The 19,801-nt window shown below is 43.9% G+C and overlaps 1 protein-coding gene across 2 annotated transcripts in view; it reads right to left on the bottom strand.

The window, feature by feature from the left end:
- The window catches only part of LOC106588199 (alpha-1,6-mannosylglycoprotein 6-beta-N-acetylglucosaminyltransferase B), a 162,913-nt gene that overhangs the window by 18,549 nt on the left and 124,563 nt on the right, over positions 1–19,801 (bottom strand). For both annotated transcript variants that reach the window (XM_014176958.2, XM_014176968.2), the window contains exons 9-11: positions 18,597–18,728; positions 7,912–8,045; positions 5,223–5,353 (exon numbers count right to left, since the gene is read on the bottom strand). In XM_014176958.2, coding sequence (XP_014032433.1) covers positions 5,223–5,353; positions 7,912–8,045; positions 18,597–18,728 — 397 coding nt within the window. The remainder of the gene's footprint in view (positions 1–5,222; positions 5,354–7,911; positions 8,046–18,596; positions 18,729–19,801) is intronic.

Here is a 19,801-nt window from a genome sequence, read left to right as displayed (position 1 = left end):
AAAGTAAATGCGTCTGAATACTTTCCGAATGCACTGTATATATATATATATATATTTATTTCAATTGACTGATTTCATTATATGAACTGTAACTCAGTAAAACCGTTGAAATTGTTGCATGTTGCGTTTATATTTTTGTTCAATATAACACACACACAACACATATATATATATATATATACTATATATATATATATATATATATATATATATATATATATATATATATATAAGTATATATACACAAATCTATATAGAAAAATAAAGAAAAACCCTTGAATGAGTAGGTGTTCTTAAACACTACCGGTCAAAAGTTTAAGAACACCTACACATTCAAGGGTTTTTCTTTCTTTTTTTCTATTTTGTAGAATAATAGTGAAAACATCAAAACTTTGAAATAACACATATTGAATAATGTTGTAACCAAACAAGTGTTAAACAAATGAAAATATATTTTATATTTGAGATTCTTCAAAGTAGACACCATTTGCCTTGTGGACAGCTTTGCACACTCTTGGCATTCTTGGCAAGAATGAAATAGTCACCTGGAATGCATTTCAATTAACAGGTGTGCCTTGTTAAAAGTTAATGGGAACTCACAGTGTGTAATTAATTTTTTTCTTAATGCGTTTGAGCCAATCAGTTATGCTGTGACAAGGTAGGGGTGATATACAGAAGATGGCCCTATTTGGTAAAAGACCAAGTCCATATTATGGCAAGAACATGTCAAATAAGCAAAGAGAAATGACAGTCCATCATTACTTTAAGACATGAAGGTCAGTCAATGCTGAAAATGTGAACGTTTCTTCAAGTGCAGTTGCAAAAACCATCAAGCGCTATGATGAAACTGGCTCTCATGAGGACCGCCACAGGAAAAGAAGACCTCTGCTGCAGAGGATAAGTTCAATAGAGTTACCAGCCTCAGAAATTGCAGCCCAAATAAATGCTTCACAGAGTTCAAGTAACAGACACATCTCAACATCAACTGTTCAGAGGAGACTGCGTGAATCAGGCCGTCATGGTTGTATTGCTGCAAAGAAAACACTACTAAAGGACACCAATAAGAAGAAGAGACTTGCTTGGGCCAAGAAACCCAAGCAATGGACATTAGACTGGCGGATTGGTCTGAGTCCAAATTTGAGATTTTTGGTTCCAACCATCGTGTCTTTGTGAGAAACAGAGTTCAAGGCACACTTAACCAGCATGGCTACCACAGCATTCTGCAGTGATACGCCATCCCATCTGGTTTGTGCTTAGTGGGACTATTATTTGTTTTTCAACTGGACAATGACCCAACACACCTCCAGGCTGTGTAAGGACTTTTGACCAAGACGGAGAGTGATGGAGTGCTGCATCAGATGACCTGGCCTCCACAATCACCCGACCCAATTGAGATGGTTTGGGATGAGTTGGAACGCAGAGTGAAGGAAAAGCAGCCGAAAAGTACTCAGCATATGTGGGAACTCCTTCAAGACTGTTGGAAAAGCATTCCAGGTGAAGCTGGTTGAGAGAATGCCAAGAGTGTGCAAAGCTGTCATCAAGACAAAGGGTGGCTACTCTGAAGAATCTAAAATCTAAAATCTATTTTCATTTGTTTAACACTTTTTTGGTTACTACATGATTCCATGTGGGGAATTTCATCGTTTTGATGTCTTCACTATTATTCTACAATGTAGAAAATAGTAAAAATAAAAAACGTATGACTGGTACTGTATATATATATATATATATATATTATACTGCTCAAAAAAATAAAGGGAACACTTAAACAACACATCCTAGATCTGTATGAAAGAAATAATCTTATTAAATACTTTTTTCTTTACATAGTTGAATGTGCTGACAACAAAATCACACAAAAATAATCAATGGAAATCCAATTTATCAACCCATGGAGGTCTGGATTTGGAGTCACACTCAAAATTAAAGTGGAAAACCACACTACAGGCTGATCCAACATTGATGTAATGTCCTTAAAACAAGTCAAAATGAGGCTCAGTAGTGTGTGTGGCCTCCACGTGCCTGTATGACCTCCCTACAACGCCTGGGCATGCTCCTGATGAGGTGGCAGATGGTCTCCTGAGGGATCTCCTCCCAGACCTGGACTAAAGCATCCACCAACTCCTGGACAGTCTGTGGTGCAACGTGGCATTGGTGGATGGAGCGAGACATGATGTCCCAGATGTGCTCAATTGGATTCAGGTCTGGGGAACGGGCGGGCCAGTCCATAGCATCAATGCCTTCCTCTTGCAGGAACTGCTGACACACTCCAGCCACATGAGGTCTAGCATTGTCTTGCATTAGGAGGAACCCAGGGCCAACCGCACCAGCATATGGTCTCACAAGGGGTCTGAGGATCTCATCTCGGTACCTAATGGCAGTCAGGCTACCTCTGGCGAGCACATGGAGGGCTGTGCGGCCCCCCAAAGAAATGCCACCCCACACCATGACTGACCCACCGCCAAACCGGTCATGCTGGAGGATGTTGCAGGCAGCAGAACGTTCTCCACGGCGTCTCCAGACTCTGTTACGTCTGTCACGTGCTCAGTGTGAACCTGCTTTCATCTGTGAAGAGCACAGGGCGCCAGTGGTGAATTTTCCAATCTTGGTGTTCTCTGGCAAATGCCAAACGTCCTGCTCGGTGTTGGGCTGTAAGCACAACCCCCACCTGTGGACGTCGGGCCCTCATACCACCCTCATGGAGTCTGTTTCTGACCGTTTGAGCAGACACATGCACATTCGTGGCCTGCTGGAGGTCATTTTGCAGGGCTCTGGCAGTGCTTCTCCTGCTCCTCCTTGCACAAAGGCAGAGGTAGCGGTCCTGCTGCTGGGTTGTTGCCCTCCTACGGCCTCCTCCACGTCTCCTGATGTACTGGCCTGTCTCCTGGTAGCGCCTCCATGCCCTGGACACTACGCTGACAGACACAGCAAACCTTCTTGCCACAGCTCGCATTGATGTGCCATCCATAGATGAGCTGCACTACCTGAGCCACTTGTGTGGGTTGTAGACTCCGTCTCATGCTACCACTAGAGTGAAAGCACTGCCAGCATTCAAAAGTGACCAAAACATCAGCCAGGAAGCATAGGAACTGAGAAGTGGTCTGTGGTCCCCACCTGCACAACCACTCCTTTATTGGGGGTGTCTTGCTAATTGCCTATAATTTCCACCTGTTGTCTATTCCATTTGCACAACAGCATGTGAAATGTATTGTCAATCAGTGTTGCTTCCTAAGTGGACAGTTTGATTTCACAGAAGTGTGATTGACTTGGAGTTACATTGTGTTGTTTAAATGTTCCCTTTATTTTTTTGAGCAGTGTATATTGAACAAAAATATAAACGCAACATGCAACAATTGCGTAGACTTTACTGAGTTACAGTTCATATAAGGAAATCAGTCAATTGAAATAAATTCATTAGTACCTAATCTATGGACTTCACATGACTGGGAAGGGGTGGCGCAGCCATGGGTGGGCGTGGGCACAAGGCCCACCCACTGGGGAGCCAGGCCCAGCCAATCAGAGTGAATTTTTCCCCATTAAAGGGTTTGTTACAAACAGAAATATTTCCTGTTTCATCAGCTGTCTCAGACGATCCATCAGGTAAAGAAGCTGGATGTGGAGGACCTGGGCTGGCGTGGTTACACATGGTCTGCGGTTGTGAGGCCGGTTGGACATACTGCCAAATTCTCTAAAATGACGTTGGATGCGGCTTATGGTAGAGAAATCAACATTCAATTCTCTGGAAACAGCTCTGGTGGAGATTCCTGCAGTCAGCATGCCAATTGCACACTCCCTCAAAACTTGAGACATCTGTGGCATTGTGTTGTGTGACAACACTACACATTTTAGAGTGGCCTTTTAACTGTCCCCAGCACAAGATGCAGCTGTGTAATGATCATGCTGTTTAAAAAGCTTCTTGAAATGCCACATCTGTCAGGTGGGTGGATTATCTTGGCAAAGGATAAATGCTCACTTACAGGGATGTAAACAAATTTGTGCACAGCATGTGAGAGAAATAAGCTTTTTGTGCATATGGAACATTTCTGGGAACTTTTATTTCAGCTCATAAAACATGGGACCAAAACTTTACATGTTGCTTTCACATTTTGTTCAGTATATATGCTGTATACTGTATCACACATTAAAATGCAAAAACTCAGTCATGCAAAGCACAAATAAAATATCACAGATCACAGAAAAACATTTATATTCCTCCACAAATAAATCCCCAATCAATACCTTAAATTGCCCGAACGGCACCAGAATATCAAGATTAACCGTTTTCAGAATTTTGTTCCAGCAATACAGTGCATTAAAACTGAAAGCAGATTTAGCGAGCTCGGTGGAGACACTAGGAACCTCAAGAGTTAACCAATCCTGTGAACGGATTAGGCAACTCAGGTGTCTGTACTTCAACAGCAAAGTTAGATAAGACGAAAGTTTATAAAGTATAGCCTTGGAAAGAAAAAGGGAGTAATGTAGAGATCTAAGGGTCTTTAGCAAAGTCCAGCCAACCTTTTGATCCAGGATACAGTGACAAGTATCAAAACTGTCGCCTGTAACAAAACGAAGGGCACCATGGTAGATGGCATCCAAAGGTTTAAGAGTAGTAGTTGATAAATAACATCACCATAATCAAGAACGGATAAAAGGTTGACTGAATAATCTGCTTCCTACTGCTTAGAGAAAGGCACAATCTGTTTCTATAGAAAAAGCCAACTTTAAATCTTAGCTTCTTAACCAGCTCATCCATATGTTTTTAAACGTCACATCCATATCAATCCAAATGCCTAAGTATTCATTCTAAGAGCACAGGGATATACGGGTGCAATTTAGAGTATGAGCTGGATGACATAAAGCAGCTCTAGATTAAAGATCAGATATGCTTTATTCATGAAGGGAATTTGAATGGCTCTACAAGAATCTAAAAAGATTTGACCCCCCCCCCCCGGCACTTTACCTGACTAAGTATAACTTTCTATGTCAGTGGGATAATTATCTCTCTGCACGCAGACCTGGATTGAAATAGTGTTGGAAATCTTTCAAGTACATTAAGTGTTTGCTTGAGCCGGCCTGGAGCGCTAGGTGGGCACTTTTGGGACTATCTCATTTCATCGGGCAAGCTAAATCAAGTACAGCTAAAGTATTTGAAATTATACATATTATTTGAACCCATGTCTCTCTGTGTGTGGATTGTGCGTGTGTGTGTGTGTTTTGCCTACCTTCCACATGCTGGCCTCCTTGCCGTAAACCACGGCCATGTTGTTGACCTTGTTCCGCATGATGCTACTCTTCTCTGTGTCGTTCAGCTCCTCAGACACAAAGCCCATGAACGAGTTGTCTGGAGTGTGGGCTGAGGAGAGGAGGGTGAAAGAGAGAGAGGTGGGAAAGGGCAGAGTGAGGGGAAAGGAGAGTGACAGGGGAAAAGATTGAGACAGATACAGAAGAGATAGTAAACACACAGGTGTATACCTTCATCTAATTTGAACTTGAGCTTAACAATATCCTCAGTGAAATGCGAAGAGGTGCTACTGATATTGATATGGCCTGTGCCTCAGTCTGATTCTAATATGCTAATTCAAAAAGGTATTGTAAGTGTGGCTATTCTAAAAGCTGTCTGTATGCTAAAGTACTGGCATTGTTGTGTTAAGTGGTGTGTTAAACCTAGGTGGATTCTGCAGGTATCCATAGCATTACAATGCTGAGCGGTTTGGTTTGTATTGTGGGTGCATTATAGCCAGGTGGATAGGTACAGATGTAGGACCTTAATTTGAGCCAGTTTGTTACAGCAGGAAAATAATCCTGCAACAGGAAAAGTTAATTATTATGTGGATTATAATTAATAGACATTTTTTGTAGGGGTTGATACATTTTTCGTTAGGGCAAATCAAGTCTGACATTTTAAATGGAAATTACAAACTTTAGAAGCCTTTTAAAATCTTGAATACACCAGATGTTTGCGTTTCCATCTCTGCTGGAAAATTCTCAGCAACAAATCAGTGATCATCTGTACTGGTGGTGCAGAATATATAGTGATGCTAAGTGGTGCTGTGGAGGATGGAGTGGGTGAGGGTGGATAAAGTCAAGTGCTCAGTTAGCTCAATGACATGCTATGAAAAGCAGAGCCAGTCAGATAGTGAAGGCCAGGGCTCTATGATGGTGGAATCCTATTGTGTCCCACTGTGGCCTCCCAACTCTCACATCGCGGTGGCCTCCCAACTCTCACATCGCGGTGGCCTCCCAACTCTCACATCGCGGTGGCCTCCCAACTCTCACATCGCGGTGGCCTCCCAACTCTCACATCGCGGTGGCCTCCCAACTCTCACATCGCGGTGGCCTCCCAACTCTCACATCGCGGTGGCCTCCCAACTCTCACATCGCGGTGGCCTCCCAACTCTCACATCGCGGTGGCCTCCCAACTCTCACATCGCGGTGGCCTCCCAACTCTCACATCACGGTGGCCTCCCAACTCTCACATCACGGTGGCCTCCCAACTCTCACATCGCGGTGGCCTCCCAACTCTCACATCACGGTGGCCTCCCAACTCTCACATCACGGTGGCCTCCCAACTCTCACATCACGGTGGCCTCCCAACTCTCACATCACTGTGGCCTCCCAACTCTCACATCACGGTGGCCTCCCAACTCTCACATCACGGTGGCCTCCCAACTCTCACATCACTGTGGCCTCCCAACTCTCACATCACTGTGGCCTCCCAACTTTCACATCACTGTGGCCTCCTAACGCTCCCTCCTAACTCTCCCATCACTGTGGCCTCCTAATGCTCCCGTCACTGTGGCCTCCTAACGCTCCCTCCTAACTCTCCCATCACTGTGGCCTCCTAACTCTCCCATCACTGTGGCCTCCTAACTCTCCCATCACTGTGGCCTCCTAACTCTCCCATCACTGTGGCCTCCTAATGCTCCCCCCTAACTCTCCCATCACTGTGGCCTCCTAACTCTCCCATCACTGTGGCCTCCTAACTTTCCCATCACTGTGGCCTCCTAACTCTCCCTCCTAACTCTCCCATCACTGTGGCCTCCTAACGCTCCCTCCTAACTCTCCCATCACTGTGGCCTCCTAACTCTCCCATCACTGTGGCCTCCTAACTCTCCCATCACTGTGGCCTCCTAATTCTCCCTCCCAACTCTCCCATCACTGTGGCCTCCCAACTCTCCCATCACTGTGGCCTCCCAACTCTCCCATCACTGTGGCCTCCCAACTCTCCCATCACTGTGGCCTCCCAACTCTCCCATCACTGTGGCCTCCCAACTCTCCCATCACTGTGGCCTCCTAACTCTCCCATCACTGTGGCCTCCTAACTCCCCCATCACTGTGGCCTCCTAACTCCCCCATCACTGTGGCCTCCCAACTCCCCCATCACTGTGGCCTCCTAACTCCCCCATCACTGTAGCCTCCTAACTCTCCCATCACTGTGGCCTCCTAACTCTCCCATCACTATGGCCTCCTAACTCTCCCATCACTATGGCCTCCTAACTCTCCCATCACTATGGCCTCCTAACTCTCCCTCCTAACTCTCCCATAAGTAGTATTGGACTTGACATCCAACAATAGTGAACTAACCTTTTTAATATGCCATTTTCCAAAAGCAAATAATAATTGAGCCCCCAACAAGCACATGGCTATATTCAGGTCCTAATTGTAGCCCTCTTCCCAAAACACCTAATATCTGCTGAAAGTTTCATGGGTCGTGCTTGCCTTGGACCCTCACACTCCTCCCCCTGAATCGCTATAGTATAATGACGACGTTTGTGTCCAATAACGCGGTCGACTGAATCAACAATCTGAGACCAGGAAATCGTACAGATTGGGCCTTTAATCATAGTCTCTGCAACCATCCATTGTGTTGTAATACTAATGAGTGATAATCCATATTGATGTATTACTTACGGAACATGGTCATGTATTGTCTGGAGTTGAGGTTCCAGTAGCCCCAGTTGGTCCTGTAGCCGTGCAGGGTGGCGTAGTCCTCATGGTTGTAGGCCGGCTCTGTCCCGAAGGTGTCAATCACACGGATGTGGCATCTGAAATAAGGAGCACATTTTAACACGACACCACAGAGCAATTTACACATCTGACATTATCTGTCGAAAGTGGGTACTGGTATAAAATGTGAGATTAATGTAAACATCATGTGTATTTCTGAACATGCTGAAAACTGATAGAACTTGTCAGAACAGACAAAGCCCGAATTCTGAATGCTTGTTTTTGACATGAATGTTTTGTATGAATGTAAATAACTAAATAAATGACATGTCACAATAGAGTTTTAGACAGCATTAATCATTTCAATAATGGCCACAATGCATCACCACCGCTCTTTTCCCCCCGAAAGCCTTTGTGTTTTCTCAAAGGCCGTAATCACAAGTGGAGAGACAGGTATAGAAGACGGACTGTGTTGGTTAATCGGTCTTTCAAAACAATGTGTGTGTATGTGTGTGTGTGTGTGTGTGTGTGTGTGTGTGTGTGTGTGTGTGTGTGTGTGTGTGTGTGTGTGTGTTTGTCTGCCCGATATGCAGGGTGTGTGTCTGTTTGACAAGCCTTGTGTATGTGTCTGTCAAGAGAGAACACAGAACAGCAACGAAGGTTAAATACCCTCAATACCAGTCTTCAAGACACACATTGCTGAACACACTATCAACACTATGGAGACAAAAGCTCACTATGGAATTGTTGTTAAGTAGAAGTTAATAGATATAGCTGTGCCTCTGTTGATGGGTGAGAGGCATCAATCATTTCTGTTGTTCCAAAAGCCACCAAGTGTTGTTTGGGAGCTGAGATGGAAAACCAAGAAATATAAGCAGAATTAAAGGCCAGTTTACCCTCTCAGAAATGTAAGGGCACGTAATTGAACTAGAAGCAGCATGGTAAAGTAATGGCTATGGGGAATACTGAGAAATTGGGTAATAACTATTTCTTGGAATCAAGGAAAAATGGTGACATGGTAACTCACTGATTCCCTACACCCGCTCTAAAGCACTAACAGTTCTGCCTTGGGCTTTGCCAGTCTAGTGAGTGTTAAATCCTGCCACTGTCTGAGCTCAGGGACCATTAGTAGAAGAGCTGAAGGCCAGTGAGAGCCCAGGGCATTTCCATGTAAAAGGACCCACGAGCACCAACATGTGAAGTACGTACGAACATATCAAATTGGGTGTCAAATGAAAGCTAAGAGTCTATGTTTTTGGGAAATGAAGGCATAGATACATTTTTCATCTTAAAAACTTGGCATAAGTAAAGGCTTTTATTCATGGAGAAAAAGATGTAAAAGGGGTCTTAGAAAATATACCAGAAAAAGTCTTAAAAGGTATCAGAAATACAGTACCAGTCAAAAGTTTGCACACACTGTCACGGTTGTCGTAGGAAGGAGCGGACCAAAGTGCAGCGTGTGTGTCGTTCCACATTTTATTTATACTGTGAAACTATGCAATACATAAATAAACTAAATGACAAAAAAACAACAAACCGTGATGCAGAGGTGAAACATACATACACTACTCAAAATTATAATCTCCCACAAACCCAGGTGGGACAAACACCAACTTAAATATGACCGACCTCCAATTAGAGACAACGATGACCAGCTGCCTCTAATTGGAGATCATCCCAAACAAAGCCCAACATAGAAATACAAAATTAGAACAACCCAACATAGAAAATCTAACCTAGAAAAAAACTGTCACGCCCTGACCTACTCTACCATAGAAAATAACAGCTTTCTATGGTCAGGACATGACACACACCTACTCATTCAAGGGGTTTTCTTTATTTTTACTATTTTCTTCATTGTAGAATAATAGTGAAGACATCAAAACTATGAAATAACACACATGGAATCATGTAGTGACCAAAAAAGTGTTAAACAAATGGAAATATATTCTATATTTGAGATTCTTCAAAGTAGCCACCCTTTGCCTTGATGACAGCTTTGCACACTCTTGGCATTCTCTCAACCAGCTTCATGAGGTAGTCACCTGGAATGCATTTCAATTAACAGGTGTGCCTTGTTAAAAGTTAATGTGTGGAATTTCTTTCCTTCTTAATGCGTTTGAGCCAATCAGTTGTGCTGTGACAATGTAGGGGTGGTATACAGAAGATAGCCCTATTTAGTAAAAGACCAAGTCCATATTATGGCAAGACAAGAACAGCTCAAATAAGCCAAGAGAAACGACAGTTCATCATTTCTTTAAGAAATGGAGGTCAGTCAGTCAATGTAGAAAATTTCAACAACTTTTAAAGTTTCTTCAATTGCAGTCGCAAAAACCATCAAGCACTATGATGAAACTGGCTCTCATGAGGACCGCCACAGGAAAGGAAGACCCAGAGTTACCTCTGCTGCAGAGGATAAGTTCATTAGAGTTACCAGCCTCAGAAATTGCAGCCCAAATAAATGCTTCACAGAGTTCAAGTAATAGACACATCTCAACATCAACTGTTCAGAGGAGACGGTGTGAATCAGTCCTTCATGGTCAAATTGCTGCAAAGTAATCACTGCTTATGGTCACCAATAATAAGAGGAGACTTGCTTGGGCCAAGAAACACGAGCAATGGACATTAGACCTGGTGGAAATCTGTCCTTTGGTCTGATGAGTTCAAATTTGAGATTTTTGGTTCCAACCATCGTGTCTTTGTGAGAAACAGAGTAGGTGAACGGATGATCTCTGCATGTGTGGTTCCCACCGTGAAGCATGGAGGAGGAGGTGTGATGGTGTGGTGGTGCTTTCTGGTGACACTGTCGGTGAGCTATTTAGAATTCAAGGCACACTTATCCAGCAAGGCTACCACAACATTCTGCAGAGATACACCATCCCATCTCCTTTGCCCTTAGTGGGACTATCATTTGTTTTTCAACAGGACAATGACCCAACACACCTCCTGGCTGTTTAAGGGCTATTTGACCAAGGAGAGTGATGGAGTGTTGCATCAGATGACCTGACAATCACCCAACCTCAAACAAATGTATATGGTTTGAGATGAATTGGACCGCAGAGAGTGAAGAAAAAGCAGCCAACAAGTGCTCAGCATATATGGGAACTCCTTCAAGACTGTAGGAAATAAAGAAAAACCCTTGAATGACTGGGTGTGTCCAAACTTTTCACTGGTACTATACATCAAAATACAATCATGTTGACGTAAATACCCCTGGCAACTGATATCAAAACGTATATTTTGTTTTGGAGATGTTGTTTACCTTTTGCACGTTTAAGAAACATTGCCTTGTAATACCGTTACCAACAACCCACATATCTGTATGATCATTTTCTAATTTCTCTCCTTCATGTGGAGCGAGGATAATGCGAGTTCTGAGAAGTAACACGTAATGGTAGACATACCAATTAGTTATAGTAATTTTAATGATAGAAATGTTGTTTATAAATTATTAAGTGATTCAACTCAATTTGTTTACCAAAATGACCAAAAAAATCTATAATGGAAATTCTGCAACCTAATTGGCTACAATGGGAAATCATAACAGTCACAAACCACAGTTGGGTCACCTGCTACTGTTCTCCCTTCCACTGGCATACTGTTTGTAATGTTCAGCTGTTAACTTTCTTTGTCTTCCTGTTGTCTAGTGGTCAAACCAACAGTGTTTAAACAGTCTGAGTCTGGACAACCCCTGCCTCTCTCTCTCCCGCTATCTACCTCTATCTCTCACTCTCCAGTTATTGTCACCTCTCCCAGTTGTTAGTGACACCTACCCATGAGCCCCCTCTCTCTCCATTTAACTTAACCAGCATCCTCACTGCTGAGCACCAACCTACACCGGACGTTCATGGATGTTGAAAAGTAGATGAAGTTTGGTCAGTCCGCCTTGGCTTTAGATGTTAATGTCAAAGGACGGACCGGACTGGACCAAATCTGAACCTATCATAGGAGTATGTTTCACAAGTTTGGCTAGCACAGTACAGTACAGTGCAGGACAGTAAACTACAGTACAGTGAGTAGAGCACAGCAGAGTACTGTTCAATACAATAGTACAGTACAATATAGAACACTAAAGAAAAGTTGAGTATAGTACAGTATACAATATACTCTACTGAACTATACTCTACTGTACTGTATTCTACTGCACTGTACTGAACTCTACCTTACTCTGCTTTGCTGTACTGAACTCTACTGTAATGTACTCTACTGTACTGTATTGTGCTCTACTGTACTGTATTATACTCTAACGTACTGTATTGTACTGTACTGTAATCTACTGTACTCTACTATGTTCTGCTGTGCTGTGATGTCCAAACAGAGAATGACATTCATATCCATAATTATGCATTTCTGTGTAGTACAGATCAGGGACCCATGATGTAATTCCTTTACCGTAATTCTGTTACCGGGTGTAAATCCACTTTACTTACTTACAACAATAACAAAAATAGATTTTTTTCAAACTCATGGTACCATGACATAGCTGACACCCCATTTTTTCTGCTGACATCTTTGAATCTTAATTCAGAGCAGATATATCATTTTTGGAATATGTGGGCACATAAAAACCTGAGAGAGATTTTACCGCAATTACATTACGGTTTGATCTGCACAGTTCTTCCACTCAATTCGTTTTTGTTTAATTTTCTGTGGAAATTGTTCAAAGTAATCCTTCTGCATAGTTTTATAGTTTGTTGAACTTTGAAATCAATGGTTTTTGTTTGGCATACATTTTAAAGTCAAAGCGTAGTTCTGTTACAGTGGAATACCAAGCAGAGTGTGCGTGTGGATAGATAGACCCATGGTTTCTCCTAGTTTGAGACAGGGCTGAAATTTTCTGCTAGAATCAGTTTCAGTTTTTCAAGTAAACATGTAAGCACTTGAAGCAGAGCTGTAGTCTATCGAAAACATATTTTCCAGAAAAAATACAAGTTACAATTGTATATTTCCATGTATACCTCATAACACGTCTGTATTGCTGACCGGTGGTCACCAGGCCCCCATTGACAGAGTGTGTGCAGTGTTTCCCTTGGATTTTTTTCTTTCATTGGTGGCCACGAATTAGCAGCGGCGCGTGTGTGTGTTTGTGTGTGTGCGTGCGTGCGTAGATGTGTGTAACTTCCCCTTTTAACACTGTGTTCCAGATTCACTGGCTCAATTTCAAAGTAAATAATATTCACTGCATTAAATACAACAGCCTGCACCATGGGCACCGTTTAACACCGCGGTGACTCACACAATGTAATCACTGGGTGTTGTTTTGCAACGTTGTTCTGACGTTATTAATGTATTGTTATTGTGTCAACACGACAGCAAAGATTGCTAGGCCTATATTCGGAGATGCGGTGTCCAGTGTGGGTTTACTGTGTGTGTATTCAAGGCATTGTTGTCATGCTAATTGGCTATTTTCAAGCATGTGAACATGATAGATACACATTTCACCGTAGGCATAATATCTTTACCATACTGCACAAGGTGATGCAGGTATTTCTGTGACACTGCGGTACATTTTTCACCGAAAGACTCCGCGAAGGAGCACAGGGCATTAGATCGACAGCGATATATCTCGAAGGGAGCGTCTGAAGACGACATCTCATCTGCACGGGAGCGTCTAAAAAAGTGCCATGCTTCTTTGAGTAGAGAGATAGGGAGGGATAGGGAGCTGTAAGTCAAGGGGGCCGCTTTCAGAGCGGTGGCATGAAACATTGATGAGAGATTTAACTTTCAGTTCTGCCTCGCTCCCTCCCTCCCTTTCTCTATCCCTCCCTATCTCTTCTCTCTCTCTCTCTCTCTCTCTCTCTCTCTCTCATCCCTCCCTCCCTTTCTCTATCCCTCCCTACTCTCTCTCTCTCTCTCTCTCTCTCATCCCTCCCTCCCTTTCTCTATCCCTCCCTATCTCTCTCTCTCTCTCTCTCTCTCATCCCTCCCTCCCTTGCTCCCTCCCTCCCTTCCTCTATCCCTCCCTATCTCTCTCTCTCTCTCTCTCTCTCTCTCTCTCTCTCATCCCTCCCTCCCTTTCTATATCCCTCCCTATCTCTCTCTCCCTCATCCCTCCCTCCCTCGCTCCCTCCCTCCCTTCCTCTATCCCTCCCTATCTCTCTCTCTCTCATCCCTATCTCTCTCTCTCTCATCCCTCCCTCCCTCCCTCCCTCCCTCCCTCCCTCCCTCCCTCCCTCCCTCCCTCCCTCATCGTCTCAAAAAAGAATTTTCTGCCAACAGACAAGATTACCCTGGAGGTGTGAAGGGATGGTGGGAAGGAGGGATGAAGGAATGAAAAGAAGGAGGGAAATGGCTTTGGAGTTACTGAGTGGAATATCTGGTAGCATATCTAGCAGAGGATCAGAATGGGGACTAATCTTGGTTAAATTGTTGCTTGTAGCGGGAACGGTCCTTAGGGGACGACAGGGTGGGAGGCTGTCACCCCCCACTGTTTCTGTTTAGGTTTAAACCACTGAAATACTGTAGATAAATATGTGTTCTACATCACAAACCACTGATATAGATAAATATGTGTCCTACATCACAAACCACTGATATAGATAAATATGTGTCCTACATCACAAACCACTGATATAGATAAATATGTGTCCTACATCACAAACCACTGATATAGATAAATATGTGTCCTACATCACAAACCACTGATATAGATAAATACTAAGTCTCTTATACACTGAGTATACAAAACATTAGGAACACCTGTTCTTACCATGACATACTGACTGGCCAGGTACATCCAGGTGAAAGCTATGATCGCTTACTGTTCTCACTTGTTAAATCCACTTCAATCAGAATAGATAAAGGGGAGGAGACGGGTTAAAGAAGCATTTTTAAGCCTTGAGACAATTGAGGCATGGATTGTTTATGTTTTCCATTCAGAAAGTGAACAGGCAAGACACACGATTGAAATGCCTTTGAACGGGGTATACAGTAGTAGTAGGTGCCAGGTGCACCCGTTTCAGTGTGTCAAGAACTGCAACGCTTGTATCAAGAATGGTCCACCACCCAAAGGACATCCAGCCAACTTGACACAAATGTGAGAAGCATTGGAGACAACATGGGCCAGCATCCCTGCGGAATACTTTAAACGCCTTGTAGAGTCTATGCCCCGATGAATTGAGGCTGTTCTGAGGGCAAAAGGGGGTGCAACTCAATATTATGAAAGGTGTTCCTAATGTTTTGTCCACTCAGTGTACATTACGCTATCTTGTTCAAAAATGGGAAAACGGTAACTGTGGCTTGTAAATAGTGTGATCAGTGCTCCCAGTAGCCATTCATGAGGTGAGTACGTTTGTGAGGTGAGGAATGGCCTGGGTTAATGAGTGAGTGTATCTGCTTACGTAACATTTTCTCTGTGTGTGTGCGCGCACATGTGTGCTGTATGTATGCCCTCGCAGTCCTCTTCCAGCTCTGCTCTATCAGAGCAGTAAATTCACTGTGCGTATGTAAAGAACGTCACCCCCCTTTAGCAGCTTGCTTAGCGAGTACCACTTCCTCCCGATTCGATCCATAACCGCCGCGAACTCAGGACCTCTGCCTTGCTAGCACACGTGGCCACCCTCCTGAAGGGTCTTACCAGATGGCGCCACGCGAAAAGCTAGCTGGCCCAAGTGGGGAGACTTCAGGCTGAGGAGTAAGTTTCACACATCCCCTTGTGCTACCCCATTATCAGTTGGGAGGTGTGATTTAAAGCCGCACAATATCAGCTTTCAGCATCTTTACCAGACCTCTGCCCTCTTCTTATCATTGACCCCCCATCCTCTTCTTCCTCCCCTGAACGCGCACACACACACACACACACACACACACACACACACACACACACACACACACACCTCCCCCTCCCAGGAAACTAGCGTATTGGCTGGCCAGGCATTATTAATGCATCTGGACGTTGGGAGAAACATCAAACCAAAGTAATTAAACAGAGACTGAAGGGCCCAGGAGCTCTGCACTTGATTAATGATATGCCTTTCAGTTGATAGGGCCGATAAAAGGCTCGTATCTCATTCTTGTCCACAAATCCTCTAAGGATTGTGGGTAAAGCACTACATCTGGGGTTAAAGTAGAGGGGAGAATCCAGTGTCTAAAGGCTACTTCATCCTTTAAAGCGTATGAGGCTCCAATAAGGTGTGGACTAGACTAATAAGTCATTCATGTTTGTAGTATAAAAGCTTTGTAATATGATGTACCGTGCGGAAGAAAGCGCTGGAGTTTGTTCTTCTTGCAAATAAATACTGAGCTTTATACATGTAATGTATCGTATAATGAGTGGGTCGTACATTTCATAGTGACGCCAATTCCCTGTGTGTTGCAGAGAGATTTATTATGTGAGCTCGCTCATTAAATAATAATATCGAAGGTTGTTTACCATAGCTACATCTGAATATGTTTAGGGCTTACTTTTCAAAAAGTTCTGATATTAATTACGTTTCGAAACCTCAAATCACACTGTACTCAAAAAAGTAGTTGATTTATACACCGCAAACCCTTGATTGATCGGGAGAGATTGACATGTGCTGCTTTGCCTAGGCCAGGCAGAAATCAACACGACTCACTGTCTGGGAGAGCTGCTGACCTCAGCAAACTATTACGACCAGTCGGACAAAGTTGTTTGGTCACAAACACACACACACACCATCACACCCTGATCTGTTTCACCTGTCTGTGTGCTTGTCTCCACCCCCCAGCAGGTGTCTCCCATCTCCCCTCATTATTTCCCTGTGTATTTATACCTGTGTTCTCTGTATGTCTGTTGCCAGTTTGTTTTGTTCGTCAAGCCGACCCAGCGGTTTCCCCTTTGCTCCTGTCTGTTTCTAGTTCCTGTTTTCTAGTTTTCCCGGTTTTGACCATTCTGCCTGCCCTGAGCCTGCCTGCTGTTCTGTACCTTGTCACATCTCACTGGATTACTGACCTCTGCCTGCCCTGAGACTGCCTGCCATTCTGTACCTTTTGGACTCTGATCTGGATTACTGACCTCTGCCTGCCCTGAGACTGCCTGCCATTCCGTACCTTTTGGACTCTGATCTGGATTACTGACCTCTGCCTGCCCTTGACCTGTCGTTTTGCCTGCCCCCTGTTCTAGTAATAAACCTTTGTTACTTCGACACCATCTGCATCTGGGTCTTCCCTGAAACATGATACACACACTTTTACCTTAACCCTAATCTTAACCCTGACCCTAACCTTAACCCCAAAACCTAACCTGAAACTTAACGCTATCTCCTAAACCTCATTCTAACACTAATTCTAACCTTAACCCTAAACCCTCTAGAGATAGCGTTTGACCAACTTGTTGTTTGTTTACTATTCCTGTGGGGACCCCACAAGTATAAAACACACACACACACACACACACACACACACACACACACACACACACACACACACACACACATAGAGAGAGTCTGCTGGGTGGATTTCAGGGTTTACTTACTATGCTCTTGTGCTCAAACACACACACGAACGTATACACAGAGAGATAGCGAGAGCTGCTGGGATAGGGATAATTTAACCAGAGCATCGGGCCCACTTCTCATGCTCTTACCTCATGCCAAAATGCATACACACACGCACGCATACCAAAACTCTCTCATCCCTCATTCATAACTGGATTTTAAAAATACATGGCGTAGGCATCGGCTGTTATCTGGTGTCAGTTTGAGTCAAGAGGCCTGCCACTCTTCCATTTGCGCTCTCTCCCTCTCCCTCTATCTTTCTTCCCCTCCATCTCGCTCCCTCATTCTCTCAGCGCCTCCCTACGATTGATAGTTAACCTCAACGCAGAACCCAACCGGTACAACAGTAATAAGAAGCTGTTGGCAGCTGGGCTGGTGCATACTGTATATAGAAGATGAGCTGGTATGAGCCTTGTGCTGTATGCGTTCTAGTTGGTGCTGTGTGTTGCCGAGCAGAAAAGTCTGCCAATGGTGTGTGTCAGATAGACTGAACATGTGTGTGTGTGTGTGTGGGTCTGCCTCTAAACATGTGTCAAATCAAATCAATTTATTTGTCACATGCGTCGAATACAAGTGTAGACTTTACCGTGAAACAGTTACTTATGAGCCCTTTCTCAACAATGCAGTTAAAATGTAAGAAAATGTATGTGTCTTTTGCTGTTGTCTATGTGTGCGTTTGTGTTTCTCTGAATTCATTTATGCCTGTGTGGACTTCAAAAGGAAGACCTGTCATGTAATTCTCAGTGGATGGAGAGAGTGTGTATTGATACTGCTGTGGTGCTGTCCTTTTGTATTGATGCCTCCCCCTCCCCTTCCATCATAAGATTAGACAGAACTGACAGTCTGGCCGGAGACTGAGGGATGTTTTACTGACCTATAAGGGATTAATTAACTGTGTGAGTTACGAGCAGAGAGACACGTCAGTAGCAGTGCACCTAACAAGCAGCCCTAATGGACTCATAAAATACAGGCCGTAAACCTTAGCTATGACATCACACTGACACATGTATATTATACACCCCCTGGCACGTAGGCGCACACGCAAACACACACACACACACACACACACACACACACACACACACACACACACACACACACACACACACACACACACACACACACACACACACACACACACACACACACACACACACACACACACACACACACACACACACACACACATACTTGTGTCGCTTGAGCGAGAGCCCCATGTGCTGCTTCATCTGCTGCATGCCGTGGTAGTCTGTGTAGATGAGGTCAAAGGGCAGAGGTCCTGTCAGGGGGCAGCTCCCTCTGCCTGGGGGCACCCCGAGAAATCTATGAGACAGAAACACACAGACCAGAGGTTACATGAACTACTGTATGGTTCAAACACACAGACCAGAGGTTACATGAACTACTGTGTGGTTCAAACACACAGAGCAGAGGTCACCTTAACTACTGTGTGGTTCAAACACACAGAGCAGAGGTTACATGAACTACTGTGTGGTTCAAACACACAGAGCAGAGGTTACATGAACTACTGTGTGGTTCAAACACACAGAGCAGAGGTTACCTTAACTACTGTATAGTTCAAACACAGAGCAGAGGTTACCTTAACTACTGTATGGTTCAAACACACAGAACAGAGTTTACCTTAAGTACTGTATGGTTCAAACACACAGAGCAGAGGTTACATGAACTACTGTGTGGTTCAAACACAGAGAAGAGGTTACCTTAACTACTGTATGGTTCAAACACAGAGCAGAGGTTACCTTAACTACTGTGTGGTTCAAACACAGAGCAGAGGTTACATGAACTACTGTGTGGTTCAAACACAGAGCAGAGTATACCTTAACTACTGTGTGGTTCAAACACACAGAGCAGAGGTTACCTTAACTACTGTGTGGTTCAAACACACAGAGCAGAGGTTACCTTAACTACTTTATGGTTCAAACACAGAGCAGAGGTTACCTTAACTACTGTATGGTTCAAACACAGAGCAGAGGTTACCTTAACTACTGTGTGGTTCAAACACAGAGCAGAGGTTACATTAACTACTGTGTGGTTCAAACACAGAGCAGAGGTTACCTTAACTACTGTGTGGTTCAAACACAGAGCAGAGGTTACATGAACTACTGTGTGGTTCAAACACAGAGCAGAGGTTACATGAACTACTGTATGGTTCAAACACACAGAGCAGAGGTTACATGAACTACTATATGGTTCAAACACACAGCACACAGACAGAGCAGAGGTTACATTAACTATGGTTTCCATGGACCAGTTGGCTGGAGAAGGTTATGAGATTTAAATGTGTTACTGTCACATACACCGGATAGGTGCAGTGAAAAGCGTTGTTTACAGGGTCAGCCATAGTAGTACGGCGCCCCTGGAGAAAATGAGGGTGA

This window comes from Salmo salar, chromosome ssa02 (assembly GCF_905237065.1).
Source record: "Salmo salar chromosome ssa02, Ssal_v3.1, whole genome shotgun sequence".
Classification (NCBI taxonomy): Eukaryota; Metazoa; Chordata; class Actinopteri; order Salmoniformes; family Salmonidae; genus Salmo; species Salmo salar.
The sequence above is the reverse complement of the archived record's forward strand: the minus strand, read 5'-3'. Positions and strand labels throughout refer to the sequence as shown.